This window comes from Pipra filicauda, unplaced genomic scaffold, assembly GCF_003945595.2.
Source record: "Pipra filicauda isolate LSUMZ 115617 unplaced genomic scaffold, ASM394559v2 scaffold219_size1829416_pilon, whole genome shotgun sequence".
Classification (NCBI taxonomy): domain Eukaryota; kingdom Metazoa; phylum Chordata; class Aves; order Passeriformes; family Pipridae; genus Pipra; species Pipra filicauda.
In genome coordinates this window covers 868,660-886,816 of record NW_024104331.1, presented here as the reverse complement: position 1 = coordinate 886,816, position 18,157 = coordinate 868,660, and the positions used below count along the sequence as shown (strand labels likewise).

Below are 18,157 nucleotides of genomic sequence, written 5' to 3'. Positions count from 1 at the left end.
ACCATGTCTGGCTGAAAATAAGATTCAGTGTTTAATGGTTTTGTGTTTTGGTCTGGGTTATGAAAACAGCTGTAATTATTAGACACTCCAAGGAAGTTTTGTTCATCAAAGAACAAGTTCTGTTTCATCTCAATTAAATGTCTGCCTGTGATAAGACAAGGTTTCTGTTTCAAATGCTGTAGATCAAGATTAAAACCACAGATCTCCTTGTCTGGGCCCTTTGTTGATGTGTCACTGCTGGGACTTGTGCAGTGGGACTGTGGCACCTTGGCAGCAGAGTGAGAGCAGAGGTTTGGAAGGAAGAGCACCTCTAAAAATGGCCAGAGGTGCTTCTCTCTGTGGCTTCTGAACCTCTCCTAGATACTTTTGGGAGCTGTGTTAGACATGCTGGGGCTCTGGGTGCAGCACATGCCTTGCAGTGCAGTCAGCTGCAGGATGCTGTCCCTTATCCATCCCTTGTCACAGCTCTGCCTTGGCCTCCAGGCCAGCTCTTGCATTTCCCGAGGCCCAGCTGATGGGATCTCCTCAGTGGCACACAGAGAATGTTAAAACCAAAGTGCAGTTCAAGCTTTTATTTGTTTAACGCCAGTCTAGTTGTTATGAAAGATGGTTCTCCCAAGTGAACAATGCCTGCAGCTGCCTTTCTAGAAAAGCATCATTTGGGAGGGCATGACTGGCACTCGTGGATTCATAAAAGGCAGACCACATCTGATGGATTTGGTGAATGGTCTCACAGTCTGTTACTGAATCAATAAACAAGGGACAATATCAACTGGGATATAATTTATCTGGATTTCATAAAAGCTTTTACTCTTGGTCTGCAGAATAGATTGATCTGTAAAGACAAGAGTGAATGCTATGGATTGATCGGTGGACTCAGGGAGCTCAGCACAGGGACACAGGGAGGGAAATTAATTAAATATTGGCTCTGTACAAGGAACTCCAATAGTCCAGAAAAGCAAGATGGGAACTCCAAGGCCCACAAGCTCTGTTGGAAATCGGGTGCTGTGATCTGTCTCATGCAATTGCACTCATCATCTCCAGAAAGCACTTGCTGTGATTTGTGACCTGCAGGTATTTGCAAAGGGCAGGGTAGTGCAGAGGTTCAAGTGTCCCTTCGCTCACTCAGAGTGTTGTGTTGGTGGAAGATCTTTCTGGTTGTTGGCTTTGTGTGTTTGTGTGAGGGTAAGGAATCATTTATGGTGCAGATTTGATAGCCAGGAGCAGGTATTTTTTGTAGGCCTTTTTGAATGCAATTGTTTTGACATTTGCTGATCATCAGCTGAATTGGCAGAGCAGGACTTGTTCCAGGTGAGTGGGTTCCTGAGGGATTCAGTGAACCACATCCACGTGTGTCTGCTCTGTGGGGTGTGGGGCACACGAGCACCACGCAGCCTGTCTGTCCCTTGATATGACCAGGCTCTGGTCCTCTCCCAGCCTGCACACAGGTGAGTCCTTGAATGACTGAAAATATCTACCTAAAGGAAAGCAGGAATTGCATCACATCCATCTGATGCAGTGCCCTCTTCATGAGAAAACAGAAAGTATTTTTTTCCATGGGGCTGCACAGTTTCCTCGTCAAATAAAAACACTTTAAGGGGTAAATTTTTACCCTGAACTGGCTCTTTGCAAGGCCTAACCCAAGAAAAGGGCTGGCTGGACAATACATCTTCCCTGGCTGACTTAGGTGTTGTGATAAATGGGGCAATTTGGGTGTTTCTCTTCCCTTCAGACTCCACCTGTCACTGTGGAGCAAATAAAGCGCTGTGAGATCTTGGGCAAAAAGCTGTGCTACCCTGTGGGTGGGGGACTGGGAGACTGAGGGATCTGCCTACAATCTGTTCCCCCTCGGCTGCCAGTTGCCTGTGCAGACTTTGCAGTCAAGTGTTATCCTCGTGTTCTTTCAGAATGGAGAAGCATCCTTGTTCGAGGTGAACATCCGCTACATCGGAGGGCTGCTGGCCACGTACTACTTGACTGGAGAAGAGGTTTGTATCAGCAGCTCTTTGTGCCTCACACAGTCCCCTGTAGTGAACTGAAAGGGTTCTCCAGCAGCTTTTCTCTGAGCATCAGATAATCCCTCCATAACAACAGGCTAAACCTATCGTTTTTTGTGAATATGGAAATGCCACTAATGTTCTTTTAATTAAGCCTCGCATAATTACCTTGCACACACCGGGCACGGCTCATTTGCAAAGATCTTTTCTCCTGTGGGCAATTCTAGCAAGACATGTTTCCAGCTTGGACACATTGCTCCCCAGGGAAATGCCATTTGCAGGGATCTTTGTCTTTGCACTTGTTCCTTTCTTTCTAAAGGGGCAGTGAGATTTCATCAAACATCATTCCAGATTCTGCCTCGGGCTAAGGAGGGCAACTGCTGAGGGGCAGGTGCTCCAGACTCTGCCTGGACAGTCTCTCTGTAGCAGTAGTTTCTGAGATGAAGTGCCCTGGGATACAGGGAAGGAGGCTGGCAAACTGTTCCTAGAACACCTTCTGGTGGAAAGGGGTTGGAACTTCCTTGAGGTCCCTTCCAACCCAAACCAGTGTCAGATTCTATGTCCTGCCAACTCCTGTGACAGTGGTACAGCTCCACAAAATGTCCCCTTGCTCTGCAGGTGTGGGCTGGGTGTCACAGCCCCTCCTGTACCGTGGTGGAGCAGCCTTTTGGTGGATTCTCCATCCCCCTGGAGTCCTGGATAAAGCAGGAGGCTCTCACTTCCACTTCCCTTCTTTCTCTCCAGCCTGGCAGAGGCCAGGGCTTAATGCCATAATCTGTTTTATAATGTGGCTGGGCTGGAATTTTACAGCTGGCTGTAGAGAGATGAAGAGATTATTCCTTTGCCCTGGAAGTCTTTGGTGAGCAGAAACTCTGATTCAGGGGGGAGTTTTGTGAGTGAAGGAACTGGAGGACTGGCTCTAAATGACAGCTCAGTGCCCATGGCTGGGTCCTGTCCACCACAGCAGGGTGGGATGGCTCCTCACTGCAGAGTGACACCATTGATCCAAGGAGGAGTCACAGGAGCAGCTCTGTTACTTTAGTTGCATTTTAAATGAGTTCCAGGAATGACTTCTCTCCGTGATTTCCCTCCAGGGAAAGCTCTCAAAGACTCAGTGCCCTGACTTGGAGTCTGTCTCAGTGACAACTTCAACAGGTTTCAGATCAACAGAGCAAAAAAGAAACCACATAAAACTCCAGCAGTGACCTCTTGAAGTCCAGTCAGCAGTGATGCTCAGGAGCCAGGGCAGTGCCTGTCATTTACCCAGTCAGTGTCACTGGGCTGAAAGGCAAAAATCAAGGCCCTGTCTCTTGCTTTTCCTTCTGAACCAACCCCCTTTTTCCTTGTGAGTGTATCAAAGGTCTGCAAGCCCACAGGAGAGCTCAGGTTTCCTCAGTGCTGTATTTTTAGAGCAATAAATTCCTGCCTTCTGAGCACTACCACGACAGGGCTAGAGGTAAAAGGCTTGTGTTTTATCTCCTAAGTCACTTACAGGCTTCCCTTGATCAGGACTAATCTCTGGAGCAAAGATAAGTGCTTGTATCAGTTTGTCCCAAAATAATTGTAGATGGTTGCCCTGTGCTGCAAACCACCATAAGCTATAATTTGACTTGAAGGCCCCAAACTGAGGCATTAAAAATGGAAAAGGAGCAGCTTAGCCATGAAACCACGAATCCCTCTTGGAAAAGAGTTGCAAGGGAAAGATTGCTCTTTGGAAATCAAGGTTTTTACAACAGGAGATGACACAAGCTGGACAAACCCATGTTGTAAATCTTAACAGTGCTTCACCCTAGAAAGGTTTCCTTTGATTTTAATTCAGTCATTTCACCTCAGCCACTCTGGGAAAGGGAAAAATTTGTCCCCAAAGAGTATCCTTTGGATCAGCTCAGATCATAGGGATTTACTGCCAAAGTATTGGGGGTGTTGTGAGCTCTGGCTGCTCTTGTCCAGGCCAAGGGTTTGGCAGGGGACTGGGCACAGGTTTAGTGTAGATTTTAGGGGAAATTCAGAGAGATACCAAAATTCAGTGTGACTCTTGGTTCAGATCTGTCAGTGGAACCAGGGCAGCAGCACACCTGAAACAGGGGATTCTTGCAGTTTTTTATGATGGTGTGCTTGAAAAAGCGGATTTGAAAGAATCCCAAGTGACTCTTATTCACAAGGAATCATTCAGACACTTATCCTCTCTTCTTCTTTTAACAGGTGTTCAAGAGTAAAGCTCTGGAACTTGGAGAGAAACTTTTGCCAGCTTTTAACACCCCCACTGGAATCCCACGTGGCGTCATAAATCTGGGCAGGTAAGACACACGTCCTTACAGACATGTCCCTTCAGTGCTGAGCGTTTGTAAAAGCCCAGGGCTCGAGCAGGAACAGCAGCAGTTCCTCAGAGGTGCCCCCTTCTAGTGCAGATTCTTCGAGGTCATTTGTTTTGCCAACTCAAACCCAAGAGGTGCCTTGGCAGATACTGCAGGTGACTCAAGTCAAACCCAGCTGTGTTTTATTAATTTTGGGCTGTCCACAGTTTCTCCCTCTACCTCTTGGCAGGGCTCCCTGCTGCAATAGCATTTTCCTCACTCTCATTTTCTTTGAAAGGTTGTTTTGTAGTCTGCACGCAGCGTGGATTTTTGCAGTCTGCCCAACTGGATGCATGTGAATTTATCCAGGCTTCATGCTTGGCAAAAGTGGGAAAGGGGGTGGATGGGACTGGCTGACAGTTTTGCTGCTGAAAAGAGGGGGAAAATACAGATCCTCTGGTGGTGTCCCTGTGAGCAGCACTCAGCCAGGTGTGTCCTTCCCTTGGAGCCCCAGCATTCTGTGTCAGGTAGGGGATGTTCTCATGCCAGAGGGGAGCGTTGGGGCAGTTGAGTTAAATACCTGCTGGAGGGCTGTCAGCAAGCAGAGACAGAGCTGGAGGCTGCACTCTTGGTCTCTGCTTCTTGCTCCCTGCCAATAAGGGCTGATTTGCTTGTTTTGATGCCTCCAAACAAATCCCCCGGGTAAGAGCTGAGACAGACAGCAGGAAATGTGGGTTAACAAAAGCCTTTCATCCTCACCTCTTGCAAAACTGGGAGCAGCAGCCATGAAAGTCATTATTCATCTCTTAGCCCAAATCTCCTCTTTGGCTCTGCAGAAGCACAAGACTTCCAAATATTTGGCTCGTGCTGCTCCGTTGCTCAAATATCACTGTCACCCTTCGTTTGTCTTATGTGCTCATGATCCCAGTGAAAATTTGAGCCACCACCACGACTATAATTGTCTCTTTTTGCAGAAGAGACATCCTGCTTCCTCTGCAGCTGATAAAGGCTCGGCAGAGGCTAACCTTTCACAGAAATGCCAAACCCTCCCCTGCCCTTTGTGAAGACAGTTGAAGCAGCCTGTGTCTGCCTAGACATTCCCAAAATGTTTTGCTGATGACCTTGACTAAGAGCAAAGAAAATCAACGTAACACTGAGCCCACATCCAGAACCCCTGTTACTGCCTTGAGCTCTGGCTCCAGGGCCGTGAAACTGCTGTGAGGGTTGGAGCATCAATTGATTTAGGAGCAGGGATGAAGGGAGCTGTATCCATAGTCTGACTGCTGCAGGAACATGATGAACAGCCAAAGGCTGTAAACCCAAAGGGGAAGGGATTTACTCAGTGTAAGGGAGTGTGTGGAAGTGGAAGCAGAGGAGGAGATCGAGGTGATGCTGTGAGAGCACACTGACCCAAAATCGGGGCCAAACCAAAGCCCAGAGGAGTTTTGCAAGAAGGAGTTCTCTCTCCAATTCTACTTTTGCTGATTCCAGAGAGACATCTTCATCCCAAAAGGAGAGTCTTGCAGCGTGTGTGGGCTTATGTTGGTGGTTGCTCGGGGGGGTGGGTTAAGAATGACATTCAGAAATTTGAATCAGAACACCCCTGGCATTAGGACAGTTCTGCATATTTTTGAGGGCCCAAGCACAAAGACAGCCACCCCCCACCTCTTCCATGGCCAACTGGCTTTATCTCTTACTATCAGCTCACACCACCTTTTCCTGTGTCCCCTCTCTGCTGATGTCCTTCCCTGTGCCTGTTTTCCACGAGCACTGGATCGTATCTCACACAGGCTTGTTTTCCATCCTGCTGCTCCAACTGCCACGTTGTCTGCCAGGTCCTGGAGTACTTTGTCTTCTCCAGCTGCTGCTCTGTGCTCTCTGTGTTGCTCTGTGATATCTCTCCTGATGCCTTCTGTGCTGTATCCCTGGCCCCTGCTTTCCTTCTCATCTCCCCTAAACCCTCTTCACCTCCAGATTTTTCCTCATTATTCACTGCTGGCCTCTCTCTTGACTTGGCACTGGTTTGCTGCCTTGGATCTCCATGAGGGAAGGAGGTGATGCAACATTTCAGTCCATGCTTGCACTAGACAGTGTTTAAGGGAGACCCACTTCTGTGGGGGATAAAGAGAGTTCTGGGCATGTTCTTTTCCCTTGAAGGCCAAGCCCCTTTGAACAGTGGCTTCCTCTGAGATGTTACAAAACAGGGCAGCTGTGAGGACCCAGTTTGTCCAGTCTGTAATGCTGAAAAAATGTTTTCCTCCAGAGAGTCATTCCACGCTGCTCTTTAACCCAGGGACACGTTGCAGACAGACTCTTGTTTCCCCCAGGCCCCCTCCCCAGGAGTTTTGCTGCGATTTTTAACCCGAGGCTCGGGCTCCTGGCAGCACATTCCATGCCCTGCTGTGTTTTTGGGAGAGGGTTGTGTCGGCCGCTGTGACCCCACATGGCCGCTGTCACAACAAACACAGCCCCATTTGGCTGCTTCCAGCACTCCTGAGCTGTGCTGGCTGGGAGGGCAGTTTCTGTTTGTGAGATCGTATTCGTTACAGCGTCCCTTCGGTGCAGTAAATAAAGAAAAAGTAATTGACTGTTTATAGGTGTGAGAACACTGTGGGGTTGTTCAGCTCACCCAGCCCAGGGCCAGCTGCTGCCAGGATCAGCAGATATGGCCACTGTGATCTTAATTCCACATTCACCTTGGTCAGGCTGCGGGCCCCTCCTGCCTGCACGGGAACATTTCTGCCGCAAACCCTCGATGTTATTGGGGTGCCCATTTGAGCTGCACTCGGCGTTTCCAAATGAAAAGTGGTGCTGCAGCCTCCTGACATTTTGCAGGGCAGGCTGACGTTTGGCAGTGACTGAGCAATTTGAAACAGCGTGAACATATTGCTTATCTAATGGCTCTTTTTGTCTGGAGGCGAAACAAACAGCTCTGGACCTGGAATGGTTTTCCGTATATCACATGGAGGGAAAACTTCTTTTTATTTTTTTATTTTTTTTTTTCTCCTCCTCCTCGGAAGGATCATTAGTTTTCGCCTCCTGTAAACAACAAACCCTTCTCTTCTCCCAGCCAAGCTTCCAGGCGCCATCTAGTGTCACCCCCACCCCCATCCCTGGAAAGCTGTCACCTCCCGGGGATTAACTGCAAAGGGATGGAAAATCGAAGCTGCGTCACGTCTGAGGTGGCTCAGCCAAACTTCCCTGGGCCAGCACCTGCAGAGGCTGGTTTGGGACCAAGGCTCGAGGTCCTTATGTATATAACCCTATATTCTTGAGGACACTGTCATGTCTGAGTAGGTTTCAGAGGGCACAGAGCAGAGGGGTACCAGGAGGAAGCGGTCGAATGTAAAAGCAGATCCACATCCTTTGGTTAGTTTTCTTTAAGATTTAAGGGAGAATTGTTGCTCTCCTCATCCCCAGAATCGATCCCTTGCTTTGCTTCAGTGCTGATCTCTCTCTTTGCCTGGATTTGGCAGGTGAGGGAAGTCAAAGAGAACCTGAGAAGGGATCCCAGTACATCAAACACAGGGGCAAAGGCACTTTATGTAACTGCCTTTCTTCACACGGTGTTTGTAGTGCTCTGCTGCCCTACTGTTCTTGCAAAGCATGTGAGATGAGCACCAGTGGGGAGCTCTCAGAGTCAGATTTCTCCTGTTAAGATTCCCCGTGGCTTTTCCTTCCAGTCAAGTGTTCCCAGTGGCAGCTTTCCCCTCTCCCCGATGTTGCCCTGTGAGCGGGCACACACTGGGAATGTCAGTGCCATGAACACTGTGAGGTCTCCTTGAAACAAGGTGCCTGGGGACTGTCTGGATTCTCCATAAAATATCAGGACATTGAAGATGTGAGAGTTCAACCCAAAGCTGCTTGCAGACGTGTTTTACCCCAAAATGTCTCGTGTAGGGCAGGGTGTCAGCGTTCTAACAAAGTTTGCTTGGAGCTGATCCGTTTGGGAGCGATTCCTCTCCCACAAAAAATGTGTTTTCCCAGTATATGCGTTAGCCCAATTCTAAGCAATCCTCTGTAAAACTGCTGCTCCATCCCACTGGAACTGTTCCTTGTGAGAGTCCTGAAAATCTGTGTGTGTCCTTTCCATGGCCCCTGTTGAGACCTGGTGTGCAGCACATGCCCATAGCAAAGGGAGATCTGCACTGGGGCAGGGGGAACCTCAGGCTTTGGCTGTGTTTTCCTGGCAATGAAGGCTCCCTTTTCTCTCCTTGCAGTGGCATGAGTTGGAGCTGGGGTTGGGCATCAGCTGGAAGCAGCATCTTGGCAGAATTTGGTACCTTGCACTTAGAATTCCTGCACCTCTCCGAGCTCTCTGGCAACCCGGTGTTTGCAGAAAAGGCAAGTACTTCCCACCTTGGTCTTTAGTGAATTGGTCTCTTCATAATTCTGGGATGTTTTTCCCCCTGTGTGTGACGTTGTAGCAATTTTGCTCAGACAAGGACACAGCCAAAATTAAACCATCAAGTGGATGCAGACTGCACAGGGAATTGTTAATTCTGATATCCCAACAGCAGTGCCTTGTACTTGCAGAGCTTTTGACTCTGAACAGGCATTAAATGTTGTGCTCCAGCCAGCAAGATTTCTACAGAGGTTATTTTGTGTAGGAAAGGCCTGACGGTCGACATGCTGCATCCTTTTGTGTAACTTTAACTGAAAATCTATTAATGTTATACATTACCTTGTGGTTTTCTATTCCACAGCTGATCTTGTAGTGCATGTGAGAACATCTTAATAAATACCAGCAACTCATCAGCTTTTTCTGCTCGTCCCTCAGGAACCATCTCTGAGGGAGACAAATTGCTCCAGTTAGAATCCAAACTGCTCCTATGAGCCCAAGGGAAATGGGGCTTGTCCCAAGTCCCAGAGCAGGGTGAAAACAGGCAGAGGTTACAGGATTGTCAAAAAAAGCTCAAAATGATGGTTTTCCAGGGTGTGTCCAGTGCAGGTCTGTCAGATGTGAAACAAGGAGAGAATCTGAAGGAAAGACAGGAAGAAAGAGGAGGAAGAAGCTGGGAGAGCAAAGTGGAGACTAGGATGGAGTGAGTGTATGGAAAGCAATAAGGGTGGGGTGAGCAAGAGGAATGTCAGGGGGTGAGCAGGAGAGAAAAGCAGAGGGTGAAGGGAAACAAACTCTGTAAGGAAGATGAGGAAAGACTGGTGATTTGAACTGAAGAGACAAGCTAGAGATTCCTGAGGACAGTGATAATGACAAATTGCTCAGAGGAAGGAGGGAGCTGAGAAAAGGCCAGTAAAGGGAACAGTGGTCTGGAAAGAAAATGTGTGTGAAGGAAATGAAGGGAATGAAGGGAGGGGAGTTGTGTGGGGGGAGATGAGCACAGAAAACACAAGGGCAGGGAGATGCACTGCTAAAAACTAGAATTGCATCTACATTCCAGTCTCAAACTGTGGTGGCATTTTGAGCCAGGGTCAAGCCTCTGTCCCCAGCCTAATATGTTTTCCTCTTTTCCTCCTAAGCCCATGGAGGGAAAAGGGCAAAACCTTTCTAATGGACTCTCCTGAGCTGATGTGTGCACAGAAAATATATCACATTCATCCTGACACCCTCTGAGAGGCAAAATATAGGATGATGTGGGCTCAAACAGCCCATCCTGTGGGAAATTACTGCAGAGGAACCGATCAACTCATTAACTCACAGCTTGGGACTCCTGTGATTTTAGGAAGAATAAAGTCCATCTGTGTCTTTTATTCAAACATGCCATTAATATGCCAGGCTCCTAAACTTCAGTAAATATTATGCAGCCTGACGACTTACTTGGAAGCACCGACTTAAGTCTGTAGCCAGCTTTGGGCGTACAAATTGTCTAATTTTATAAAAGGTTTAGAGGGTATTAGCTGCTCTGTAGGTTATAATAGAATATTTATGCTGCACAGCATTTAACTGGGTCCCTTATGGGAGAGGCCTATTGGATTTAATGGGAGTGAAACCAAGGGGAGGGTTTAGAGAGTAAGTGTGGCTGTTCTGGGGGTATTAAAGGAGCTGCCTGTCGTTGAAATTAAAGGCCCCAATTCATCATGCTAAGTGACCACGTGGTGAATTTTAGTGCTGTGTGAGTCACTCGTCCCTGCCACTCCTTTCCCTTTGGATCATGGAAAAAATCACCCTCCGCATCTCTCACGTTTCACATTTCCACCCAGATCCCAAGTCATGGAATCACAGAGTCATGGAATGGTTTGGGTTGGCAGCAGCCCTAAAGATCATCCAGTTCCACCTCCTGCCATGGGCAGGGACACCTTCCACTAGCCCAGGTTGCTCCAAGCCCCGTCCATCCTGGCCTTGGACACTTCCAGGGATCCAGGGGCAGCCACAGCTTCTCTGGGAAACCTGTGCCAGGGTCTCCCCACCCTCACAGGGAGGAATTCTTCCTAAAATCTAATCTAAACCTGACCTCCTTCATCTTAAGGCCGTTCCCCCTTTTCCTATCACTCCATGCCCTTGTGAAAAGTCCCTTTCAGCTTTCTTGTAGCCCCCTTAGGTATTGGAAGGTGCTATAAAGTCTCCCTGGGATTGCTTCTGGACCATGTTAGTGAGCTGCTTCCACTGCCTGCTCAACTGAGGCCTTGCAGGGTTTTCAGAATCATTTCTAAAATCCCACAGAGCTGGATAAAGATTGGGCTGAGCAGTCCAGCCCAAAAGCTTCTCCATCCCAGAGAGCCGTGTCACTGGGCTGTGCCTGATCCCAGTGTTCCAGGCTGCTGTGCCTGTTCAGGAGGGATCAGCACTGAGGAATTAGAGACCTTGGTGACAGAGCAAGCCTCCAGCTCTGTCAGCAGAGCAGTAACACCATTCTGTCTCTCATCTCTCCTAGGTGATGAACATCCGCAGAGTCCTCAACAGAGTGGAGAAGCCCCAGGGCCTTTATCCCAACTTCCTCAGCCCGGTGACAGGGAACTGGGTGCAGCGTAGGTATCTCTCTGTGTTCAGCCCTGCCTGGAGCGTTTCAGTCTTTCCATTTTTCTTCAGGAAGCAGTAGCAACTGTCAGAGCAGCAAGCCAAGAAAATGTCTTGTCAGGCAGCCTGTTATACATGTGATTGGATAATACAGCCCGATTTGTAAGATGCAATACAGTAATTGCACACTTATTCCATCAGCCTTGTTTCCAGCTGAGTGTCTCACCTCCAGAGAGAATTAGGGCCTTTCTTGCACGGGGGAGGATAATGGCACATGGTCCATCACACAGATATTAGAAATCAGCACATCTCTTTAAGACTTCATCCTGCAGTCAGCACAGAGCCCGTGGACCTGCTCGGGAGCCGCACGGGAAGGCTGAGCAGAAGCACTGTGAGATTTACCTCTGGAATGTGCTGCAGCAAGTAAGGAGCCACCTGGAGAGGCAGAGGGCTTGTAAGAGTCTTGGATCCCCCTCGGATCCGGGGCTGCATTCTCCTGTGTGCACTCCTGTTCCTGTTACCATGGTACCTCTGCATCGTGCGGTTTGGTGCGAGAAGGATGAGACAGGAATGTTTTCCTTCCTCTTGTTGAGAACCCAGCACGGGAGATGTGGGCATGAAGTAGATACTGCCCTGGTATGAAAGGGGAGCAATAACAAGGAAAGGGCTAGAAAAGAGCAGGGAAATATTAGAAGCAGTGTGCCCAGGGACAGGTTATTTACTTTCCTGCTTTAAACACACAGCCCCCTCCTTACCCAGAGAAGAGACTGTACCCCTCTTCTTGGGTCACCCAGGTTTGCCCTCTGCTAGGAACAGAAGGTGCTACTTCTGCTGCTCTGACCTCAACCTTCTGCTCTCTTATTGATTTGCTTGTTTTGGTTGCTGGATTTCGTGTTCCTCTGTCAAAGGAATGAAAAGTCTCTTCGTGCAGAAGATGTTTTGAACCTGTCAGTGGATTACATTTGTTGTCTGGGCAGGTTGCTTTTAGTCCTTACATTACCCGGTGTCTCCATGTCTCGCTGCACTGTTTGTTCAGCTGGATCACTCCAGGCCTTTCCAACTGTATTAATGGCTCTGATGGTACCTGACAGGCAGTTGTGTGGCTGAGGCAGGGACAGAGCTGTGGCTGTGAGCAATCCCTGACCTTCAGCTGCCACATGAGCACCTCTAATAGTGACTGACAGGTGTCCCAGCAAAGTGTCTTGGATGGTCACAGTTATCCTGTTAAACCAGAGCTGTCCTTTGGGGCCATGGGGAAAGAAAACAGGTTTCTGTTCAACCCAGTAATTGATCTTCAGAGTTATCCCATCCCTTTGTAAGCAGTTCAGCTTCCCCTCTGCATTTGTCTCTGCAGAGTTGTTGTTATATGTTCCACTTGAAAAGCTCATCTCCCATCCCCTGCTGCACCCTGAGATCCCATTTCCTTGAGGTTATTCCCAGTGGCAGTTCCCAATTCCACGCTGTACATTCCACCAGACACCAGCATTAGTTCTGCCTGTTCAGTGGTGCTGAGAGGAGGAGAAGTGCCTGGCTTTGCCATAACTGGTCATTACAGAATCTCTGGGAAACTGAGGAGCTGTGCTCTTAACCCAGGTGGGGACGATTCTCAGCTGGATACCCAGCACTCATCTCTTCTGCCACTGATTTAATTCTATTTTATGCCTGCAGATTTCACTTCATTGCCCTGACCTGCTCCCACCCCTTGCTGACGTAAAGAGAGGCCTGTTGCTGGTTTTCAGAGCATATTAAAAGTAGCCTCTGATTACTTGTTCAGGGATAGGCAGATCTATGCCAAAGCCTGCAAATAACCTGACTCCCAGACAGACTTTCAGCCCATGGCACAGGCTGTTTGTGGCAGTTGCTCATCATATGACCTTGTGATCTCAATCCATATTCCAAGGAGTGAAAAGACTGATCAGCCCCTTCTGCATCTGGTGAGAAAGAGATGAGGACCAAAGCAGGGAGGCAGCTGCAGCCTGTTCCCTGTAGGTGCCAGGCTCTCATCTTCTCTCATCTTCTCTCTTGCCATTAAAGCTCTTTGCAGGAAGCTGTTTTTCTTGAAATTGCTGTGATTTTCTTAAAAGGTGTATCTCTGACCTGGTTGGATGAGCAGATCTCCTAAATGAAGAGACTGTGCTGTACCTCTTCTGAGTGCAGTTGTTACCTTTAGAAAATTAAAGCCCAGTCCCCTGCTGAAAGAGGAGATTTGTTTATGCAGAGTGCCTGGGAGGCAAACGCTGGCAAAGCTGATGCCATATGGAAAGCAATTATGTACCAGAGCTCCTGCTTTGGTGATTTTATGAATGACACACTTAGGATCACAGAGCTGCTCTTTGAAGACAGGCTGTGCAGCCGGTGTTTGCAAATAGTCTGTCCTCTCCTTTTTTTTTTTTCCCCACTGAATTCATGCGTCTAATCCCATTGTTGTGCTATGGATTATTCCGTGGATCATTGGACACAGTGTGTCAGGGATGTTTGCTCTTCAGGTCAGGAAAATGCATGGCTGTTGATTTCTTCTGCTGGTAGGATTTAGCATTTAGAATAAGCCTTGGGACTTTATATTTGTACAAGGCAAAGGAAAACAAAAATCCGAACATTTTAAGTCCGAACACCTGCTGCATCTGCTTCCCTTGGAAATGAGGATGGTGCAGACCCAGGGGTGGACACTGTTAATTAACAGGGGCTGCTTAGTCCACGGTGGGTAATTTGTCTTGCTCTCCTAGAAAGGGGAGTGCTTGGCTGCTTAAAGAGTGAACGCTGCTCTTCCCCCCGTGGTACAGTTGAAAGCCATAAATCCATCCAGCAGTTCCCCCCGGGCACAAACCCGCAGCTGTCGTGCCCATTTCGCACTGCAATCCTTCAGCATCCCCCCGTAAGGTCAGAGCAGGGTGTTCTCTGAGCAGACAGCCTTGGAAATCTGATTTCTGCAGAGGGAGATATTCAGTGCACATCCTTGTACCTGACTTTATCATTTTAATACGCCAGCAACCCCAGCCTTCCCCAGGGCACAGAGTCCCACTGTGGGCCAGGAATACAAATGGCACGACGGAGAAGTCCCTCCAGCAGCCCCTTGCTGGCAGCTCTGTGGGATAGAACACACATTCTCCCTTTCCTGAGGCAGGGAGACAGCTCCCAGGGGCTTCATATACATGGAGATCTATCAACACCCCCCCCACTGCTCTTGGTTTATGAGGGTGGGATTTATGATGATCACTTCATAAACAGGAAGCATCTTCAGGTTGCAGTATAAATAACTTGTAAAATAAGACCTCTGAATGGTTTTGGTGAGGGATATTAATGCTCTGTAAAATGACAGGACATTTTTCTTCTGATTGCACTTTCCACCTTTCTTCCCCTTTGAAAAAGAAATGCTGCAAGCTCTCCCCAGGAAAACTGGGAAGAGGAAGGAGAGAACAAGGGCATTAAATAGGACGTGGTCGTTTCCCCTTTGTAAAGCGACTGCTCATTGTATGTCATGAACCTGAGGTTCTTTTCTGGCTTTCCCACTACAGACCACGTCTCCATTGGGGGGCTTGGGGACAGCTTTTATGAATATCTCATCAAATCTTGGCTGATGTCAGACAAGAAAGACTTGGAAGCTAAAAAGATGTACGACGATGCACTAGAGGTAAGGAGCAGGTTGCTGCTCTGTGGTTTTTTGGGGGGGGACATTGTTCACAGGAAGGTTTCAGATCTTCAGAATGTCTTGGATCTTTGGGTTTCCTTGGTGTTCACTCCTGTATCTTGAAATACTTAGTGAGTAAGTTTTATTTACTGTCCACTAAGTGTCTTGAAGCCTTGATTTTCATCCCTTTAGGCAATAGAAAAGCATTTGGTCAAAAAGTCTGCTGGAGGATTGACCTACATCGCTGAATGGAGGGGAGGCATCTTGGACCACAAAATGGGCCACTTGGCTTGTTTCTCTGGGGGCATGATTGCACTTGGAGCTGAAGATGCTGGAGAAGAGAGGAGGCAGAGGCACATGGATCTGGCTGCAGAAATAACAAACACGTGTCACGAGTCTTATGCACGCTCAGGTAAATCCGTGGGCTGCCTGGAAGTGTGAGTGAGGGATCACCCACAGCCTCAGGAGGCTCAGGGTTGTGTGGCAGAGGTTTGCAGTGGGGTATTTTGTGCTTCAGCAGCATCTGCATCCCTGTGTGTGATTTTCACTTGGCTTTTCTGGGGTATCTGGAGGAGACAGCAATATGTTTTACACAGCAGGCAGCTGGAGCAGAGGGACAGGCAGATGTCAGGCCCTGTGGCAGAGCTGGGAATTGAACCCAGGGCTGAATCCTAGTCCTGCCTCCCAGTCACAGAACCAGCCTTCTCCCAACAGGACTGTAGTTTGAGTCTGTCCTTTCACATCCCTGTGTGGACAAGAAGGGAAGATTAACAGAGATTAATTGCAAAGCATCCCACTATATGGAGCAGAGCAGCTGAGAAGCCCAAGAGGGGAGTGCTGGAGACCTGCAGCTGCTGGTAGGAACCAAAAAAATGAAGTTGCTCAGCCTTTCCCAGCTGTCTGAGCAGAGGCTGAGTGAGTCTTTTCATTTCACAAGTTCAGTAAAATTTGTTTCATCACCCAGTGCTTATCAGTGCTCTGGGAGAGCAGGGACTGGTGATGAATGAAGGACTAGGTTAGTTCTCTGCCTGCAGGAGCTGTTTTGGACACCACTCCTTTCTTTGTAGGCATCTCTGCAGCTCCTGGGAGGCTGCAGGCAACGAGGCAGCTTTCCAGGACTCTGTCAGGCACAAGTCTGCCTCCACTAACTGTTTGTAAAGATTGTTTCACACCTTCCTCACATCCCCAAGCCCATATTGGCAGTCGGTGTCCAGCACGTTTGCCCAGTAAACTTCCAGCTAACATGAAATGATGTTTGCAAAGAACTCCTCCCCCCCCAACACTTACAGAGCTAAAACAAACCACATGAACTAACAACCCTCTGGGTGTGAGTGCCTGGAGCCAATTTTCACCTTCAGCAACATCCATCATCTCAGAAAGGACAGCAGCAAGCTGCCCACAGAGTTTCAGTGCTGGCATTTCAGCAGGCTCAGTGTTCTGCAGGAATTGTCTGTGCATGTCACCCTGTTCCCCCCCCTGCCATGGGCAGGGACACCTTCCACTAGCCCAGGTTGCTCCAAGCCCTGTCCATCCTGGCCTTGGACTCTTCCAGGGATCCAGGGGCAGCCACAGCTTCTCTGGGCAACCTCATAAGCAACCTCTACAGTTTCCCTGTTTTCAAACAGGTGTTGCAAATGGGGATCTGAGTGCTAGTTAATGCCTGCAAGAGATTTGAGTGTCCCTCTTATGTAAGGGACACTCAAAAAGACCAAGGTACTCTTGATGCTTTATTTATAAAAGCCCAGTGAAGTTGGTTAAGCTTCCCCATCATCCCCTTGTCTCCTCTCCAAAGAGGCTGCGAGCGAACCAGAAGAAAAGGCTCATCCAAGCCTTTGTTCAGTGTTGGCAGCCCTGAGCAACACAAGAGCACCTGGATGGTCTCTTTACTTGTTTTGTCCTCCTGCATGTGTGTGATTTTGGGCAGATACCAAACTGGGCCCCGAAGCCTTTCGCTTTGATGCCGGGAGTGAAGCCATGGCAACCAGGCTGAGCGAGCGCTACTACATCCTGCGGCCAGAGGTGGTGGAGAGCTACATGTACCTGTGGAGGCTCACCCACGACCCCAAGTACAGGCAGTGGGGCTGGGAGGTGGTCAAGGTAAGCCTGAAGAAGTCACGGTAATAACTTTTCTTGCTGGATTCCTACAAAAATCTTTCCTTCGGTCAGTAAAAAAAACCCCAAAAAGCAGAAATTATTTATAAGTCGTGTTAGGTGTTGAGATACATTAGTGGAGGTGTTCAAGGCCAGGTTGGATGGGGCTCTGAGTCACCTGGTCTAGTAAAAGGTGCCCCTGCCCGTGGCAAGGGGGGTGGAATTAAGGATCTTTAAGGTCCCTTTCAGCCCTGTGATTTTACATCAGCAATGGGGCAGGAATACACAAAATAGCTCAGTTTGGTGTGGCATCTCTGTTGATTGTTGTGGATGTTTCCTCCTCATTTGGGGCTACAGTCAGTCAGGGCAGCGGAGGTTTGTGGACAGGAGTGCTGCAGACAGCAAAACCTCCCATTAATGTAAAAACCCTCTGCAAAAAGGAGTCAGCCTTGTGTTTGAAGTCTCTAGAGTGCTCAGCACCACTGGTTTGTAGTTAGCCAGGGAAACCCAGCAAAGCTGCCTCTGTCCTTTGTTGTGTCTTCTTCCTACAAAGACCTCACAGCCAGAAGGCCCCTCACCCATTCCCAGCTCATGCAAAGCCCCTTGGCTGCTGCCCCATGTCCTGGCAGGGGCTGCTCCTGTGGCAGAACTGTCATTTGTGTGCTTGCCCTGGAAAAGAGGCCCCATAAACAGCTTGAGCTGCCTCTGGAGATCTGAGTTTGCTGTTTGTGTGGTGTCAAGGTCAATCAATCACCTAACTTAGGTGGCTGATGTTTCTCTTACTATTTCATTAGAGCTATCTTGATTCCCAGAGTCTGGAGTAATCACCACACTCTTCAGTGAGGGACAGAGGCTGTGATAAACCCGGAATTTGATTTGTACAGCTGGCTGGTAATGCAGCTGATGATGATTAATGAGTTGCTCCACACTGCTGTGTGTCACTGAGGTTTCTTTTTTCTTTCTCAGGCCCTGGAAAAACACTGTAGAGTAGAAGCTGGTTTTTCTGGCATCAGAGATGTTTACACCACAACCCCAACCCACGACAACATGCAACAGAGTTTTTTCCTCGCAGAGACTCTGAAGTAAGTCTGGTATCACAGAGGCCTTTCAGAGTAGCATAATTCCTGCAGCACCAACACTCTGGTCTGCAATAAGTCTCTTGTACTAAGGGGGAAGTCTTCTCTTCTAGTGGAAGGTGTCCCTGCCCATGGTTGGGGGTTGGAAGGAGGTGATC

The 18,157-nt window shown here is 48.5% G+C and overlaps 1 protein-coding gene across 1 annotated transcript in view; it reads left to right on the top strand.

Moving 5' to 3' along the window:
* Positions 1-18,157, top strand: part of MAN1C1 (mannosidase alpha class 1C member 1) — a 64,086-nt gene that overhangs the window by 42,984 nt on the left and 2,945 nt on the right. Inside the window, exons 5-12 of the mRNA XM_027740159.2 lie at positions 1,908-1,988; positions 4,200-4,294; positions 8,512-8,635; positions 11,125-11,218; positions 14,720-14,835; positions 15,025-15,244; positions 16,757-16,929; positions 17,890-18,005. Of these exons, the coding sequence (XP_027595960.1) occupies positions 1,908-1,988; positions 4,200-4,294; positions 8,512-8,635; positions 11,125-11,218; positions 14,720-14,835; positions 15,025-15,244; positions 16,757-16,929; positions 17,890-18,005 (1,019 nt within the window). The remainder of the gene's footprint in view (positions 1-1,907; positions 1,989-4,199; positions 4,295-8,511; positions 8,636-11,124; positions 11,219-14,719; positions 14,836-15,024; positions 15,245-16,756; positions 16,930-17,889; positions 18,006-18,157) is intronic.